General features: G+C 40.2%; 1 protein-coding gene across 1 annotated transcript in view; it reads left to right on the forward strand.

Moving 5' to 3' along the window:
- Positions 1 to 20,032, forward strand: part of LOC106139655 (protein MON2 homolog) — a 49,076-nt gene that overhangs the window by 7,835 nt on the left and 21,209 nt on the right. Inside the window, exons 11-22 of the mRNA XM_060951497.1 lie at positions 4,474 to 4,570; positions 5,236 to 5,364; positions 6,320 to 6,399; positions 6,603 to 6,724; positions 10,673 to 10,792; positions 11,768 to 11,957; positions 12,760 to 12,893; positions 13,779 to 13,890; positions 14,871 to 14,912; positions 18,242 to 18,369; positions 19,072 to 19,173; positions 19,629 to 19,739. Coding sequence (XP_060807480.1) covers positions 4,474 to 4,570; positions 5,236 to 5,364; positions 6,320 to 6,399; positions 6,603 to 6,724; positions 10,673 to 10,792; positions 11,768 to 11,957; positions 12,760 to 12,893; positions 13,779 to 13,890; positions 14,871 to 14,912; positions 18,242 to 18,369; positions 19,072 to 19,173; positions 19,629 to 19,739 — 1,367 coding nt within the window. The remainder of the gene's footprint in view (positions 1 to 4,473; positions 4,571 to 5,235; positions 5,365 to 6,319; positions 6,400 to 6,602; positions 6,725 to 10,672; positions 10,793 to 11,767; positions 11,958 to 12,759; positions 12,894 to 13,778; positions 13,891 to 14,870; positions 14,913 to 18,241; positions 18,370 to 19,071; positions 19,174 to 19,628; positions 19,740 to 20,032) is intronic.

Below are 20,032 nucleotides of genomic sequence, written 5' to 3' on the forward strand. Positions count from 1 at the left end.
GGTACCGGTGTCGTCTTCCGTTGTTGTATCAGGGATGGTCGTTTCCAGGCTCTTGCGTAATGAGGCTGGAATATATTATATTGATTTCATTCATACATACGTATAATCACGTCTTTATCGGAGTAGACAGAGCTAACAGTCTTAAACAGACCGAAAGGGCTCGTTCAGCTTTTTGGCTCAATGTTGTAATTGACATTCAAATGATGATAGGTTGCCCATCCCCTAAAAGAAGAATCTCAATTTTTGTCAGCCTATCTCTTAGTCGCCTTTTGCGGCATCCATGGGAAACATATGGAGTGGTTCTGTTTTAAATATAACTATAATAAATACAAGCACACAGTTACCCACAAACGCAAAGAAAGAAAAAATGCTGCTTACGCTCCCCCAAGAAGAAAGAAGTTCAGGCATGGGTAGACGTCGCAAATGACTTAGAATTATGAAAGATAGCTAACGCTTAGGATAAACTTAGGATACCGAAGACCGGACAATGTGGAGAAAGACAAGTTGGAAAGTTAGAACTGGGTCCTGTAGCCTGGCGGTAGGGGACGCAATTTCACGCCCAACAATCAGAGAGAGATTGTGATATTCTACTCTATCAGTCCAATAAACTGGCCTCTTTGTAGGCTCATCCACTGCTGTGATTGGATGTCATTGTAGATCTGAACCAGGGACCGGGCGAAGACCATACATAGCTTAGTTTGAGCGGCTGCTCATCAACACACTGACCTCTTTGCGGGCTCAGCCACTGCGTCTCGTTGAGCTCCGACTGCTGTGACAGTATGTGGTTGTAGATCTGAACCAGGGACCGCCACCTGACCAAACACATCCTGGTTCAAGCGGCTGCTCATCAACAAACTGACTTCTTTGCGGGCTCATCCACTGCGTCTCGTTGAGTTCAGACTGCTGTGAGAGTATGTGGTTGTAGATCTGAACCAAGAACCGCCACCTGACCATTCACATCCTGGTTCAAGCGGCTGCTCATCAACAAACTGACCTCTTTGCGGGCTCAGCCACTGCGTCTCGTTGAGCTCTGACTGCTGTGACAGTATGTGGTTGTAGATCTGAACCAGGAACCGGGAGCTGACCAGTCACAGCCGGGTTCCTTACCAACAGATTGACCTTTTTGCGGGCTCAGTCATTGCGTCTCGTTGAGCTCTGACTGCTGTGACAGTATGTGGTTGTAGATCTGAACCAGGTACCGGGAGCTGACCAGACACAGCCGGGTTTCTCACCAACAAACTGACCTCTTTGCGGGCTCAGTCATTGCGTCTCGTTGAGCTCTGACTGCTGTGACAGTATGTGGTTGTAGATATGAACCAGGAACCGGGAGCTGACCATTCACATCCTGGTTCAAGCGGCTGCTCATCAACAAACTGACCTCTTTGCGGGCTCACCCACTGCGTCTCGTTGAGTTCAGACTGCTGTGACAGTATGTGGTTGTAGATCTGAACCAGGGATTGGCAGCTGAACATGCATTGGCGGTAGCTCAGGAATCGGTTGGTCAAGGATGGCTGTCTGCAGCCTAACCTCTCGCTGTAAACAAAACAGGTTCAACAATTGTTAAGGTATTTTACTGGTTGCCTTTGCAAATATACAAAGCAAGTGTGAATGGGACTGTTGGAGTGGGAAGGCCTAGACGAACGTACCTTGATCTAGGAGGCGTTCTAGCAAAAGGTCAGGTCGAAAGTACCCGAAACCGGCGAGCTTGCATGAGGAGAGTTGAATGTAGATGAAGCGAATAAAGTATGCAAGGATCGTGGCTAGTGGAAAGATGTGGTCTCTGCCTACCCCTCCGGGAAAGAGGGGTGATTTATGTGTATGTATGTATGTAAATATTTATCTAACTATCAAACGGGCTTGTGACATTGTCAAACAAAGTGATGTTTCTCTGGGCTAAGTAACTTGTGCCCGGAGCTTCGACGGTGTGGGTATTTATAAAAAATATTAATAGATTTCTTTACACACTTTGTCAAATTTCAGCAAAAAACTTTATGTGACTTCAGTACTGACTGAGAATTCAATCTAGTGTTACTTCTGTATACTCGGGCCATCATAGCGCGTATATCGTCATTGTTTTCTATGGGTATGCCGATTATAATGAAAATGATACTTTAAATACATAAAAAAGTATTCAATTTTTGCCATGCAGCAGAACGTGACCTTACAGAATTTTCAAGAAAGTTGGCTCTGTCTACCCCGCTGTGAAAATAACCTCGAATATAGACGTGACTTTTATATATGTATGTATGTACTTGTATATAATATATACATTATACAAGTATTATGATGGTTATGACTATTTAATACTCACGTGCAATTCTGCAATTGGAAATTGTATGTCCATACCGGCTTCACCTCTTCCATACATACGCCCGGGCTAAACCTTCGCGTGCAACGGATCTGCTGGGCTTCCAATATCTGTTTCTCGGTGTTGTCAACTACGAGAAAACAGGGTTTTAATCATTAGAAACTAAAAACAAATAAAAAAATAACTTAGTTTATATGGGGTTTCATAATTAAATAAAAAAAAAAAAAATTACTTGATTCATATGCTTTTTAAATTTTACTTGATTGATGCTATGCCAAAAAAAATTGAATTACGCGTAGCTTTAAACACATCTGATCTTAATCTTCGCGTACAGCGGGTTTGTTATCTTTCCAATAACTGTGATAATAATAATAATGATTAACTAAACCAACGATACAATAAACGATAAAATACTTATATAGATAAACATCCATGACCCAGGCCAATCAGAAAAAGTTCGTTTCTCATCATGTCCTGGTCGGGATCTGAACCCGGGACCTCCGGTTGACGCAGACAAGCTACACTACCGCTGAGCCACCGAGGCCGTCAAATAAACATAAAAAACATACATACATAAATCACGCCTCTTTCCCGGAGGGGTAGGCAAAGACCACATCCTTCCCTGCATACTTCATTCGCTTCATCCACATTCATAACTCTCTTCATGCAAGCTCGGCGGTTTCGGGTACTCTTGACTAGACGTTCGTCTAGGCATTCCCACTCCAACAGACCCATTCATACTTGTTCAAGTATGAATAGGACTGTTTCTCATGTTTATGAGAAAACAGACATATTTGTAATTACACACAGTTCGCCGCTTAGTTCAAAGGCCATATGAACAAACGTACTTTCCTCATCTTCTTCGAAATCACGCAGTTCCATCGCGTAAGCCGTTAAATAAGGCACAAACATTATCACAACTAATATTAAAATTTTATACATTTTGATTCAGGTATTTCAATGTCAGTATGAACTTCATGACCATCTGGATTCTTTATGGTTTTTTTTACTAAATTGAATAGATTTTTTTTTAATTTATTTTATTTGTTTCACTTTAGGTTTGTTTTTCCTTTGAGTTAAATGGATTTTTCTTTAGCTTCCTGGTTTGTGTGCTATTTGATGCATCTTCAAGCCAGGTTGCTAATGTTTTTGTGACGTGATGACGCAAATGGAATTGAATAGATTAGCAATTAGAGATGTTCTACTTTTTCTTCTCCACGGTGTTAGTCCCGGTTTCATCGTCACGTCTCTGGTGAGGAACCCTGGGGAGTGCGGCTTGTGATCATGATCCTAGATTAGGTAAGTCAGGTTTTTACATGAAGCGACTCTCATCTGACATCCGCAACCTTTGCAGGGGAACCTAACCCACATTATTATATCATGGTTACACAATGTGTAACCATGATATAATGTGGGAGTGGGAGCTTTCCTGACGATGTTATACTTTAATGTTATAGCATCGGTTAGCGCTAAAACTAATGTATGTAATATAATTCAGAAAGATTCATTGGCACATGACCGCCGTATAGGATTATCCCGCTTTCGTGTCGTTATTTTATATGTTTACTAGCTGTCCCGGCAAACGTTGTTTTACCATATAAATAATTATTGATTTAAGTAATTTTTAGTTTAAAAAAATGTTAAGTTTGGACAACCATTATCCTACTACCTACTTAATATGCTCACAAAATTTCATAAGAATCGGTCAAGCCGTTTCGGAGGAGTACGGGAACGAACATTGTGACACGAGAATTTAATATATAAGATGATAATGATTATTATATGTAAACCAGCCATGTTCTGGACAACTTCGAATTACTGTTTTTCTGGGTTAAATTAATTTAAATGCGCTATTGTGCCGTGTGGTTCCCGGCACCAATACAAAAAAGAATAGGACCACTCCATCTCTTTCCCATGGATGTCGTAAAAGGCGACTAAATAATAGGCTTACAAACTTGGGATTCTTTTTTAGGCGATTGGTTAGCAACCTGTCACTATTTTAATCTTAATTCTATCATTAAGCCAAATAGCTGAACGTGACCATTCAGTCTTTTCAAGACTATGGCTCCGTCTACCCCGCAAGGGATATAGACGTGACCATATGTATGTATGTAAATGCGCTAATGGTGAGGAAAATCATATAAAGCACATTTTCATTATTCCAGGAGCGTCAGGCATCCCTCAACAACCAGGGTTCTACTGGAAAGGCGTGTGGTTACCGCTCTGCGTCACCTTCGACCCTGGAACTGCCAAATCTGTATAGTAAGCATAAGTCATGAAACACTGATCTACTTAATAACTGTCCTATTGACTGGTTTTCTGAGAAAAACCCTCATATTTTCTTTTTTCCTCGAGTGCCGGGAACCACACGGCAGATGTACTACAGATGTACAAATTATTTCTGCTTAGTCTTGAGTTCTAATTTATTTATTTTATGTTATGTTTGAGTACGTTTGCCTGTGTACGTTGAGTTATTTCAAATGAATCTTTCATTCATGCATTCATTCATCTATCTTTTATCTAAAACTTAATATTATCTTTTACTCTAACTCTCGATTACATATCAGCCATTATAGATAGATAGATAGACTATTTATTGCACCATAAGAAAAAGAAAAACAGAAAAAAAAACACACACACACAGGTAATGAGGTACAAAGGCGGACTTATCGCTAAAGCAATCTCTTCCAGTCAACTTGTATTGATGTACCTTTAACGTAGCAATAAAAGCTTGTCTTTTTGAAATCGGATCTAGCTGTTTTTTAACCTATAAAGTTGTGTTTAAAGACAAAAGTGTTTTGACACCAATCTACTTAAAAAATGCTTTTAAACTCATATTTTTCTATGAGGAAAATAAACATAAGATGTACCAGCTGTATTTTAGGGTGGGAGGGAAATAAAATAGAAATTATCTTTAATTGTTACAGCATAGAGATGTTGGACCGCTCAGAAGCGCCCACGATACAAGACGGCTACGGCATATCAGTCGCGTACGCCTGTCTCATGGAGATCATACGGTCTATAGCCATCACGGTGGAGGGGGACGACTACTTTAGGTACTAATATCTGATTTAATAAACCGAAATTCTATCATTAAGCCTAACAGCTGAACGTGGCCTTTCAAGACTGCTGGCTCTGTCTACCCCGCAAGGGGTATAGACGTGACTATATGTATGTATGTATGTTTGTATGTACTATATGTATGTATGTATACTGTTGGTGTGTCAAAAATTAATAAAGCATTATTACATACATACATAAATAAAATCACGCCTCTTTCCCGGAGGGGTAGGCAGAGACTACCTCTTTCCACTTGCCACGATCTCTGCATACTTACAAAGCATTATTATTTTTGACATATATGTTTGTATGTATAAACCGAAATCATTGTCGTTACCTTTTCCCACTTTTAACGTGGGGTCGGCACAGTATGTTAGGTTTTTTCCAATTACTTCTGTCACTTGCCATCTCGCTGGTCACTCCCTTTCTACTTTCGTTTCTTTTATAAACGGAAATACGTAATTAATTTTATTTTGTTTTGTATACTATTATGCCTCTGGAGGCATAAATGGAAATAAATGTAATTGTATGGCTTCGACTGCAAAAGTTATCATGTTGTTGGTAATATCAATAAACACATTTTTTGTACATGTATGTATGTTTGTACCGCGTACTCATGTATGTATGTTTGTACCGCGATAACTTTTGAGCCGCTGGTCTAATTTTATTGAAACCTAAAACGTATGTTAGATTCCTCCGCCATTTGTAAAAAAATAAATGTGTTCGCAAGGTTTAAGTTCGCGGCAATTTTATAAAAGTTATTTGCGCCCAGACCTTATCTTGATAAAAGTACTCAGTTTTCTTCTTTTTACCAAGTTATTTGGAATCAAATAATCGTCACTTACCATCAGGTGAGATGGAAGACAAACGCCTTATCCAATACTGAATAAAAAAAAATAGCTTTCTTCAAAATTCAACTTTCATAATGAATAATGTTGAAATGTGTTGTAGGTTACAAGAGATGTACGAAGACGGACAAAACGAGGAAGATAAGGAAATTAACTCGAACAAAAATGTTAATAATCAAAAAGGTAATACAAATGAAATAAAACAACTGTCACAATTCATGTTAATATATTAATACCTAATTAAATAAAAGTAACTAACTTTTCTTATATCCCACAGCTGAAGTAATTCAAAAATTTTCATTGAAATTATGTATCAGTTATAATTTTTTTTTGTATAGATACTTAATTATTATCAAACAGTTTCTAAGTAATAATTTTACCAACAGATTCTGAGTCCAGAAGAGAGAGTAAAGAAATAACGAACAACGGACATAATGGTGAATCCGATCAGAATTCCAATCTTGTGGGCAAACTGGGCGACGAGAAAGAGATGCAGCTAGCTTTGCAGGTAAGTGAGACAAGGACGGCGAATAACGATGCTATTTCTACATACATACATAACATACATAAAATCACGCCTCTTTCCCGGAGGGGTAGGCAGAGACTACCTCTTTCCACTTGCCACGATCTCTGCATACTTCTTTCGCTTCGTCCACATTCATAACTCTCTTCATACAAGCTCGGCGGTTTCGGGTACTTTTGACCTGACCCTTTACCAGGACGTCCTTAATTTGATCAAGATACGTTCGTCTAGGTCTTCCCACTCCGACCTTTCCCTCCACACTCTCCTTGTATATCTGCTTAGTCAACCTGCTTTCATTCATCCTCTCCACATGACCGAACCATCTTAACATACCCTTTTCTATTCCTGTAACTACATCTTCTTTCACATCACAACATTCCCTTATCACGCTGTTCCTTATCCTGTCACTCAATTTCACACCCATCATACTCCTTAACGCTCTCATTTCCACTGCATTTATTCTGCTTTCATGCTTCTTTTGCCATACCCAACTTTCACTCCCATACATTAATGTCGGGACCAACACGCCCCTGTGCACAGCCAGTCGAGCCTTTTTGGATAGTTTCTGACTGCTCATAAAGGCATGCAAAGCTCCATTCACCATGTTCCCCGCGTTCACTCTCCTTTCAATATCACTATCATACTTGCCATCTGATGTAAACTTTGATCCTAGATATACAAACTCTTTCACTTGCTCCACTTTTTCTCCTCCAATCAAAATATTACATGCTGTCATTTCTTTCTCCATTTCAAAAACCAGTGTTTTAGTTTTACTTACGTTCACTTTCATTCCTTTCTCTTTTAAAGCTTCATGCATACAGTTTACCATCTCCTGTAACTCCTCCGCTGATGACGCCAGTATAACCTGATCGTCGGCATAGAGCAGACATTTGACGAGTAACTCATTCATCCTTAATCCACTTTTAGACTCTTTCAAATCTGTCAAACAGCTATCCATAAATAGGTTGAACAGCCACGGTGACGCAACACATCCTTGCCTAACGCCTTTCTCAATCTTAAACCACTCAGTGTGCGCTCCGTTTATCCTGACACAAGCACTCGAATCCTCATATAAGGATTTCAGTGCTCGTATTAAGAGACTGCTCACCCCATGCATAGAAAGTGCTGACCACAATTCATTCCTCTCAACTCTGTCATAGGCCTTTTCCAGATCTACGAATGTGCAATAGACTTTTTGACTCTTGGCCAAAAACTTTTCGGCTATGCACCGCAAGGAAAAGACCTGATCAGTACATCCCATTCCCTTTCGAAATCCCGCTTGAGCATCCCATATTTTGTCATCAGTTTCATTCCTGACTCTATTAATCAATACCTTAGCATACAATTTGCCGACGACGCTAAGCAGGCTTATACCACGATAATTTTTGCAGTCCAGCTGTGACCCTTTTCCTTTGTAAAGTGGCACGATAACAGCCTTACACCAATCTTTTGGTACTCGGCCGCTTCTCCAACACAAATTGAAAAGGCAGTACAACTGACTAGCTACTACGCCTTTTCCTGCTTTAAGCATCTCGACCGACACTCTATCACACCCAGCAGCCTTTCCCGCTTTCATACTCTTAAGTGCTTCCACAATTTCGAACATTTCAATTTCGCCTTCCATCTCATTCTCTTTTTCTTCGCTATAGCAGAAATCTTTCTTATTTCCTTCCTTTTTTTCAAATAAACTTTCAAAATAGTCCTTCCATATCTTTAGTACACATTCTTCTCCTTTCACAACGCTACCATCCTGGCATCTGATCCTAGTCAGCTCTCTGGTTATAGTATTTCCTCGGGCTGACCTTACGGATTTCCAGAATACTTTCAGATTTGACTGAAAGTCTTCTGATAGCCTTTTATCAAAATCCTCTTTATACTCTTCTTTCTTTCTAATCACAGCTTTCTTAACCAAATCTTTCATTTTCTTATATTCCTTACGTGCTTCATTCACATCTTCATCTATAACCTCTTGCATTCTTAAGTTAGCTTTTGCTGCTAACAAATCCAGCCATGCTTTCTTCTTTAATCGCACAAGTTCTTGCACATCTTTACTCATCCACGCATTTTTGTGATTTTTTCCTTTCCTTCTTCTACTTACACCACACACTTCAACAGCTACTTTCACAATTCTTTCTTTAAATTCCTTCCATCCATCTTCAATATCGCTCATTTCATCTAAATCTTCAAATTCATCCTTCAGTCTATTAATATACTTCTTACCTACATCCATATCTTGCAAATTTTCTACTTTTACTCTTTCCAAAGCGCTGGTTTGCTCCCTTACCCTGTGCCGCCAGCGATTGAAGATACCCCTTATCCGGGATATCACCAGTAAATGGTCCGAGTCAATGCCAGCACCGCGATATGCACGGGTATCCAGCACTTTGTTCTTCAATCTTTCATCTACAATCACAAAGTCTATCATACTTTTTAAAATACCTTCCACTCTTGTGTAGGTGTGGATCTCTTTATGTTGAAACATTGAGTTCGACACAAAAAGATCCCACTCTAGACAAATTTCTAATACACTTCTTCCATTATCATTCACCTTTTCGTCACCAAACGCACCAAGCACCTTTTCATATCCATCACGCTTTACACCCACCCATCCATTAAAATCACCTAACATAATAATCTTCTCATTTGGCTTGGTAACTTTCAATACTTCTCTTACACTATTCCAGAACTCCTCGTTTTCGCTTTTTGCTGATGTTGTACCCCTCGAACCCACATCCCAAGGTGCATAAACACCTAGAACGAAGATCCGAGTGATTCCAACTTTCAGCCTAATCCATAGAAGACGAGGGCTGACACACTCATACTCATTCACGCACTCAGCCATTCGTGCAGAAAGAATTAGACCGACCCCTTGACAGCCTCGGCTGGTACTGGAAATTCCAGACCAATACGCCGTGTAAGGGCCGTGCTGCGTCGCGTCGCATCCTTTCCGCTTCGTTTCATTCACGCACAACACATCCAAACGTCTTTCATCCATCATCTGGCATACTTCCTCAATCTTATCCTTCATTCCTCCTCTTACATTCATCGTCGCAAAGCGGCTTTCAGCAGACCGCATACCGCTCCCGCCGGGAACGAGACGTGATGGGGTGCGGACACCATCGCCGCCATTTATATGCTTTTTAAGGTTCATAATGCGATTCCCACGAGACGCTAGGGAAAAATTTTGTCCGCCCCAGCAGAGCCCCGCATGCCAGGGTAAGGCTAGCCATTACCTGGGGGTCGCCCAACCCCATGGCGGAAGTGGCACGCTCGAGACTAGGCTCGCCCCTAGCCATGCATCCATCGGCGCGGCAGACCTTAGATTGGCAGGGATTTACATTAAAGAGGAATCCCAAGTCTATCCCTTAGTCGGCTCTTACGACATCCGTGGGAAAGAGATGGAGTGGTCCTATTCTTTTGTAATGGTGCCGCGGGAACCACACGGCTATTTCTATAACGAATATTATTAACTATCTGCGCCCGCGACTTCGTCCGCGTATAATAGTTATAATGGGCATCACTGAAGCCCTCAAGGATGAATAATTCTTCCAGTTTTTTTTTTACATTTTCCATTATTTCTTTGTTTTCCTTATAGTTGCAGCGTGGTTATAAAGCCTAAAGCCTTCCTCGATAAATAGTCTATTCGATGCAAAAATAATTTTTCAATTCGAACCAGTAGTTCCTCAGATTAGCGCGTTCAAACAAATAAACAAACTCTTCAGCTTTATAATATTAGTATAGGTAAAGAATCTATCAAAATGTGATATTTGCAAAATTTTATAAGGTAGTAGAACCTTCTGACATTGAGCAAATAAATTAACATATGGAGGTATATATCATGTATCAATGTAGCATACTCGTACACTGGTAGACCAAATGAATAAATAAATAATTGTATGGATATGAAAAATGTTTTCTTTTATTTTATTTTAGTTGTTGAAATCTTCGTGGTGCGGCCTGGTGTGGGGCCTGTCAGTGTTGGCCGAGGCCAGTATCGGAGAGCTGGAGAACATCCTCAGAGCTATACAGACCTTGGCCAGGGTTAGCGGGAAGGTGAGATTAGAAAATACAAATTTCGTCCTGGTCTCTCTTTCGCAAAGAAACGTGACCTCATGAGTTTCTTATAATAGGGATTATGAAAAGGTCTTAAAACAATATTAATTAGTTAATGAAATAGTAGAATAAACATAATTAAATGAGATAACAAGAATAATAACAAGGAGAGTGTGGAGGGAAAGGAGAGGGAAGGCCTAGACGAACGTATCTTGATCAAATTAAAGACGTTCTGGCAAAAGGTCAGAGTACTCGAAACCGCCGAGCTTGTGAAGAGAGTTATGAATGTGGATGAAGCGAAAGAAGTATGCAGAGATCGTGGCTATTGGAAAGATGTAGTCTCTACCTATCCCTCAGGGTAAAAGGCGTGTATTTATGTATGCATAATTAAACACATTACGTGGATTTTTACTTAAAAATTTTAACATCATAATTTTATTTTGTATTCATTCCTAATGTGATATGAAAGTCCACTTTAAAAATTCAAAATTATTGTATATCTTTATAAAGTTCTTCCATATTTATTTCCATAATCGCAATAGTTAAGGTGGCTGCCAAATGAACAAGGTTCATGATGCGAACAAATTACTCCATTGCGACATCATGCCTAAGTAGCGTTTGTAAAAGACGTTTTAGTTTCGTCCAAATAATGTGTTATTTATATTGTTAGGCACATATGTGTGTATACACATAAATTCACGGCTATATCCCCCGCGGGGTAGACAGAGCTAACAGTATTAAAAATGTTTTTGGCTTGTTGATAGAATTGAGATAGTAATAGTTACAGGTTGCTAGCCCATCGCCTGAAAGAAGAATCCCAAGTTTATCAGCCCATCCCTGAGTCGCCTTTTATGACATCCACGGGAAAGAGAAAGAGTGGTCCTACTCATTTTTATGTGGCGGAAACCACACAGCACAAATAAAATACAACAGTCAAGTAAAAGTACTTGACAAAAACGCTATTGACATTGTCAGACCGGGCACACGGTGGGGCGGGACGCGGGCATCAGCGCGCTGTGCCGCGCGGCGCTGCCCGCGCAGTACTGCGTGCCCGCGCTGGGCGCGCTGCCGTGCCCGTGGCGCCGCGAGCCCGCCGCGCCCGACCCCGACTACCGCCACCAGGTGGTCTGGGTGGGCACGCCGCTGCCCTCCTCGCTGCCGCCCGGTGAGACAGAGCTCCACTACTTCTATATAGGGTGGGGGGCACGCCGCTGCCCTCCTCGCTGCCGCCCGGTGAGACAGAGCTCCACTACTTCTATATAGGGTGGGGGGCACGCCGCTGCCCTCCTCGCTGCCGCCCGGTGAGACAGAGCTCCACTACTTCTATATAGGGTGGGGGGCACGCCGCTGCCCTCCTCGCTGCCGCCCGGTGAGACAGAGCTCCACTACTTCTATATAGGGTGGGGGGCACGCCGCTGCCCTCCTCGCTGCCGCCCGGTGAGACAGAGCTCCACTACTTCTATATAGGGTGGGTGGGCACGCCGCTGCCCTCCTCGCTGCCGCCCGGTGAGACAGAGCTTCACTACTTCTATATAGGACGCCAGGTCGTGTGGGTGGGCACGCCGCTGCCCTCCTCGCTGCCGCCCGGTGAGACCATTCTGCGAAATTGTACATTTTGCAACTCCAGCTTTAAAGGAGTACAGTTTCATGATCCACCACCAAGTTATCGACTGCCTTCCTCAACGCCCCCAGGTAAGACAAAGCTTAAATTCTTATTTGTTTTTAAATTTCAACTCTCTTATTATAAACGTCAGGTCACCTGGGCCCCCTGACCCATGACCTGCTACTTTCATCACTACACCCAGCTAATACAAAGTTTAACACAGCGTTCACTTGCATAGGTACATATTATTCTGGACTTGAAGTTTTAGCTTGTCTTTTAAACGGGTCCTTTCTTAGATATCTTCTTGTCCCATAAAACCTTTCTCTTGCTTGGACTAAAACGACCTCATCTCCTCGCCCACCAGGCCAGCAGCAGTCGTTCGTGATGGTGACCTCCCGGCACGTGACTGCGATGAAGGCTCTCCTCTGCGCGGCGCAGCGCGACGGCGACACCATACAGCAAGCGTGGCTGCCCGTGCTCACCACTCTGCAGCATCTCGTAACTATCTCGTGATCAGAATAAACCTGCGAATGTTCCTCAGTAAAGAGAAAAAGCTCGTTGATTTGTTGCGTGGGAATTTTCTAGGTATCCTCTCTTTAAAGTACCCGAAAACGCAGAGCTTGCATGAGTTATGAATGTGGATGAAGCGAAGGAAGTATGCAGAGATCGTGGCAAATGGAAAGTGGTAGTCTCCGCCTACCCCTCCGGGAAAGAGGCGTGATTTTATGTATGTATGTATCCTCTCTTGGCGCACCTCTTGACCATGGTATCTCTGTGACTACCATCACGCACGTGGACATGACGATCGATTTACCCAGTGCTTTGGGCTGTGCGTTGTTAGTCAATGAGGAACTACCCATTGGTCCAACATAGCTCACGCTTCACTGTCATATCACCACATGACCTTGCGGAATCTCTCTCTAGCATGAGCAGCCAGGAAATAGGAAAGATGAAGATAAGGGTCACCGTATTGGAATGATATCACCATTAGGTCATCCAGATAAACGAACCAGATAAATGACCGCAGCGACACGAAGTCACAACCTACATACATACCAATCACGTCTATATCCCTTGCGGGGAAGACAGAGCCAACTGTCTTGAAAATACTGATAGACCACGTTCAGCAGTTTGGCTTAAGGATATATTTGAAATTCATATACTTAGTGACAGATTGCTAGCCCATCGACTAAAAGAAGAATACTAAGTTTATAAGCCTATCCTTTAGTCGCCTTTTACGATATCCACGGGAATAAAATGGAGTTATTCTATTCTTTTTTCTATTGGTGCCGGGAACCACACGGCACAACCTACGTAAGGGATAAAGTCGTGATATGTCCTTAAAGAATTAAGACGTGGAATGTGTTCCCGTTTGTTCTACAGGTGTGGATCCTGGGTTTGAAGCCGTCTACTGGCGGTTGTATGAAGGCGAGTCGTGCTAGTGCTGATGCCAACGCCGTTATGAGCACATCGGCTGTCATGGCCGATTTACCTGGTAAGATTTTTTTGTTGTCCAAAATGTAACTTTATTGTCTTAATTCACTTCAAATGTTCTCTGCTTAATTAACCTAATAAAGTGGGCTATAAGATAATAATTCTAGCATTATGTCCGCCTATTGTAGTTTACAAATTGTGAATGCTACAAATCAAAAATGTAAAAATTTCTTTTTTTTTTAACATTTACAATTTGTAAAGTACAATAGACGGGACTTAATGCTAAAAGCATTATTTATGTTTTTTTATGAAATAAATATTTATTTTTATTTTGATTCAGAGAGCGGGATCTTTTTAAAATCATTTTTCTATGTATATAAAACTCTTTCTTCACTTAGTGATTGACTCACAGGACAACGCACAGCCCAAAACGCTGGGACCAGAAATTTTTAATTTGACATGTAGATTGTAGGTTCCTTATGTGGTCTAAGATAGAATTTCCCAAAATTCTCACGGGAATGGTAGATAAATGATTTTTTACCGTTTCACGCGGGTGAAGAAGCGGCTGCTCTCTAATATCATAAAATAAATGTACAAACAATACTTCCCAATATAGGTAGATAATACATTGCCTTTCAACGTTCGGGAATAAGTCCCCCGATCGGGCACTTGCAGAGGTAGTGATCTCTTCATACTACCTTCGCTTCATCCACATTCATAACTCTCTTCATGCAAGCTCGGCGGTTTCGGGTACTCTTGACCGGACCCTTTGCCAGGACGTAGTTATAATTTGATTTAAGTGATGTGACGTCAATAAGTGATACCTTGTATCCAATTTTGAATATAATTCTATTCTATTCTATTCTATTCTATTCTATTCTATTCTATTCTATTCTATTCTATTCTATTCTATTCTATTCTATTCTATTCTATTCTATTCTATTCTATTCTATTCTATTCTATTCATATTCATATTCTATTCCTATTCTATTCTATTCTATTGCCAAGGCTGCCTCGACTACAGCATCCCTATGTCCACAGGTCAGCAAGTTCCTGTGGCGGAATCTCTCGGAGTTATGAGTGGTATAACGTAGCACTTTATAGTATGCGTGTGTCCATCTGTCTGTTTGACCTGACTGCCAAAAAAAAAATTAAATATCACACGAACATGTTTCCCATTACATACATACATACATACATACATAAAATCACGCCTCTTTCCCGGAGGGGTAGGCAGAGACTACCTCTTTCCACTTGCCACGATCTCTGCATACTTCTTTCGCTTCGTCCACATTCATAACTCTCTTCATACAAGCTCGGCGGTTTCGGGTACTTTTGACCTGACCCTTTACCAGGACGTCCTTAATTTGATCAAGATACGTTCGTCTAGGTCTTCCCACTCCGACCTTTCCCTCCACACTCTCCTTGTATATCTGCTATCTTGTTTCCCATTACGGATATTATATTCCCAATTTCTAGGAAAAATTGGAGGACAATGCATGTGAGGGGTGAATTTTCACATACTTACCAAGCATCTCTTTCACTAAAATAGATGATGGAAGATGTCGTAGGAGACGGGCAAAGTATGAAGTTATAAATGGTACACTAAAAATTCCAAAGTCATGTTAGTGTCTCATTCATACATTTGCTAAGTATGTTCACGGCATGTAAGTTTTTACACTGAACGTGGCCTATCAGTCTCTCAAGAATGTTGGCTCTGTCTACCCCGCAAGGGATGTAGACGTTTTATATGTATATACGTACACAACTCAAACATAACCTACTTTATAGTGCAGTCGGGCAACTTAATAGTGATACGAACTGAAACATTTGGACACACGTTCCGCTTATGTCCGTCCACAGAGCATTGGTATTGGAGCTTGCTGGCCGTCTGTCCACGCATTTTGTGTTATATATAGCTCTTGGGTTACAAAGAACAGTATACTTACCACATTTTCCAAATATATTCAAATTCTAGTGTGGTTGGTTCCTTCAAGGGATCCCGGCGCCAATACAAAAAAAAAAGAATAGGACCACTCCCCCCACCTCTTTCCTAAGGATGTCGTAAAAGGCGACTAAGGGTTAGCAACCTGTCACTATTTGAATCTCAATTCTATCATTAAGCCAAATAGCTGAACGTGGCCTATCAGTCTTTTCAAGACTGTTGGCTCTGTCTACCCAGCAAGGGTTATAGACGTGATAATATGTATGTACACAACTCAAACATAACCTACTTTATAGTGCAGTCGGGCAACTTAATAGTGATACGAACTTAAACATTTGGACACACGTTCCGCTTGTGTCCGTCCACAGAGCATTGGTATTGGAGCTTGCTGGCCGTCCGTTCACGCATTTTGTGTTTTAGCTCGTAGGTTATGTATCGTGGCAAGTGGAAAGAGGTAGTCTCTGCCTACCCCTCCGGGAAAGAGGCGTGATTTTATTTATGTATGTATGATACAAAGAACAGTATACCACATTTTCCAAATATATTCAAATTCAAAGGTGGTTCCCGGCACTAATACAAAAAAAAGACCGCTATAGGACCAAGATAGGACCACTCCCATCTGTTTCTAATGGATGTCGTAAAAGGCGACTAAGGCATAGGCTTACAAACATGTGGTTCTTTTTTTGGGCGATGGGCGAGAAACCTGTCACTATTTAAATCTCAATTCTATCTTAATGCCAAATAACTGAACGTGGCTTATCAGTCTTTGCAAGACTGTTTGCACCGTCTACCCCGTGTAGTATAAAGATGTGATATATGTAGATGTATATATATGGGAAGAATTTAAAAGTGTAACTCGGCGTTTCACAGTTCACCGTATCGCTAGCTGGATGACTTAATGATGGAATAGACTAAAGACTAAATCGCGACGTATAAATTATCACGCATTTTTTTAACACCGTTAGTAAATCACAATATTATATTATTGTGATAATTAACATATCCGCATTTTCTACCATGCACCTGGTATACTTTTCTGTGTAGCCCACTGTACATTTAGCAGCGAAATACGACATTTCAGAGTTTATATTTAATTGCACTGTACATACATATCACATGTGGTACACGCGTGTGTTATTTTCATAACACGGTTTTACTTGTGCACTTCGCTTGGGATATGTCAATGAGTTTAGATGTTTTTGCTATGTATTTGAACCAATGGCGTTGGACCACAGATAAAAAGAAATACAGTCATTGGCGGAATGACGCGAGTTTGTTACCGCTTCTTCTGCACTGACGCTTTGGAAGCGGCAGTAAACATAGTTTTAAGTAATTTATTTGACGTCAACCAATGTTGTGAAACCAAACGTTTCGACAATTATTAAGTGATATGTACTATAGTATCCTATAATAATGAATAAAAAAAATTTGATTTTTTTTTAAATTTTTTTCTCTGAAGAATTTGTCACAGAATTATTTCAACCGATTTTTGACAAAGGTTCTGGGTATTGTTTTCGTTTATTTTAGTCCGTTTGTAAAGTAAAAAAAAGGAATTTACTTGAGAAAAATTGTTGATTGACATTAGGAAACTCTTTAGTGTAAAATATTGAAATCTGTTAAAAAGGATTAAATTTGAGGACAACTATCGTATTAATTTCAGTTATTTTAATTAGTAATTGTTTGAGGCAAAATCACTGTTTAATTGAGACACTAATCTCTCACAGTCTTTATACTTATGTAATTCATTGGTTTATTATGATAACAGACTGTATTAGAAACAATCATTGTCACGTTGAGTTAATGAATAATGAATAAATTTATTTGCAGGCAAACACGGTAAAAAATACATAGTAGGACAAAAGTATGTCTAGGTTTAACAGAGCAAGCGTGTTGCACCAATAGTTGGCATGCAAATGTTGAAGTCAATAATGTCTATTAAAATAAATTACAAATACGATAAAAATTACGTCAATAGTTACAATAATAAAAAAAGGTTAGTATGCTAGAACAAAAGCCTCGAACTTTAGTGCTAGCTCATTTTTTGTGATTTATGTGTTACTTTCTCAACGATAGTAAATTTAAAATAAATACTTAGACATTGAAAACCCAGACCAAGCGGAAAAAGTTATTTTTTCCCTCATCACCTGACCGGGGATCGAACCCGGGCCCTTTTGGGTCCCTGACCAGTATCCGACAACTGCGCCGTACCGTTACCGGCGTAATTATCACTAGCGACCCGCCCCGGCTTCGCACGGGTGCAAAATTATAAATGTTATTATTCATGAAAACCTTCCTCTTGAATCACTACGTGTTACAAGAAACCGCATTAAAATCCGTTGCGTAATTTTAAAGATTTAAGAATACAGACAAACAGACTAAAATAGCGACTTTGTTTTATACTATGTAGTGATAAAAATATTTGCAAAATTTGTTTGTCTCAATGGAATTTTTAATTTCATTTTTGCAGCTCTTTCGGCGATGCTGTCCCGCGTCTTCGAGTCGTCCAGGAACCTGGATGACGTGGCGCTACATCATCTGATTGATGCTCTGTGCAAGCTGTCCAATGAGGCAATGGAACTGGCTTACTCCAATAGGGTGAGTTCATATCGTGACGACATCTTATAGGGTTATATCTTGAGGTCTTTGTAAGTTATACACTACTTAATTTAAACCTTTAATTTATTTATTTAAACTTTATTCACGTAAAATGTCTCTTATCTCGAGTCTGCTGGAAGGGATTTCTTTTGAAATTAGAAGAACCTTTGTAATTTTGTTTCTTGTGTTTATCAGTGTCGATGTTTTCTGTGTACATAAATTAGTAAATAAATGAACAGCTGGACTTAACTTGCCCAAAGGCATTATCTGCCAGTCGTACTATAATTGACAACATACATTATATTACACATGGTCACGTCTATATCCCTTGCGGGGTAGACAGAGCCAACCGTCTTGAAAAGACTGAATGGCCACGTTCAGCTATTTGGCTTAATGATAGAATTGAGGTTCAAATAGTGACAGGTTGCTAGCCCATCGCCTACAAAAAAAAACCCAAGTTTGTAAGCCTATCCCTTAGTCGCCTTTTACGACATCCATGGGAAAGAGATGGAGTGGTCCTATTCTTTTTTGTATTGGTGCCGGGAACCACACGGCACATAATTGACAATAATAATAGAAACTCTTTATTTAATTAAGTCCGTTCTAGCGGTTCGAAAAAGGTACTCTTGTTTATTTCAAAACTGACACAGACATGAGAAAAAGGCGTCTGCCAATATTTTTATAATTTTTTTTTGATTGCAGGAACCATCTCTTTTCGCCGTGGCGAAATTACTGGAAACTGGGTTAGCTAACTTGCACAGGATAGAAGTCATGTGGAGACCTATCACGAACCATCTCTTAGAGGTCAGTGTGAATACTTTAAAAAAATAAAAACTTATTTGAAATTGCTCAATTCAGTGTTTAACAAACTATAGACTTAAATTTTACAGTCACGTTAAATTAGAATTTTTTGTTTTGGGTATAAGAAAGAAAACAATATTCTTTATTATCTAAGTTTGGATATTTGTGAAGTTGACGTTGTTGAAGAAAATGCTGCAGTGCAGTTTGTTACCGCATTTTCTGCGCTGACGCCTTGGAAGCGGCAGTAAACTTAGTTTTAAGTAATTTATTTGACGTGAACCAATGTTGTGAAACTAAAAGATTTGACAATTAAGCAATATGAAGTATCCTATAATAATGAATTAAAATTTTGATCTTGAATTTGAATTCTTTTAATAAAATTGACATTTAATAACATCAATAAATTAAAAAAAAAGAACAATTCCTTATAAAAACCGCTTCTAATTGTAATATTTTAGGTGTGCCAACATCCACACATCCGTATGAGGGAATGGGGCGTCGAAGCCATAACGTATTTGGTTCAGACGGCCTTCCAGTACCACCACAACCACCCCAGCCTGGTCACCGAGGTAAATTGTGTAACTAAAATTATAATAAAACAAATATATTTTAGTTTTAGAAACCGTATGTGCCGTGTGGTTCCCGGCACCAATACAAAAAATAATAGGACCACTCCATCTCTTTCCCATGGATGTCTTAAAGGCGACTAAGGGATAGGCTTACAAACTTGGGATTCTTTTTTTAGGAAATGGGTTAGCAAACTGTCACTATTTGAATCTCAATTCTATCATTGAGCCAAATAGCTGAACGTGGCTTATCAATATTTTCAAGACTGTTGGCTCTGTCTACCCCGCAAGGGATA

Source organism: Amyelois transitella, chromosome 25 (assembly GCF_032362555.1).
Source record: "Amyelois transitella isolate CPQ chromosome 25, ilAmyTran1.1, whole genome shotgun sequence".
NCBI lineage: Eukaryota > Metazoa > Arthropoda > Insecta > Lepidoptera > Pyralidae > Amyelois > Amyelois transitella.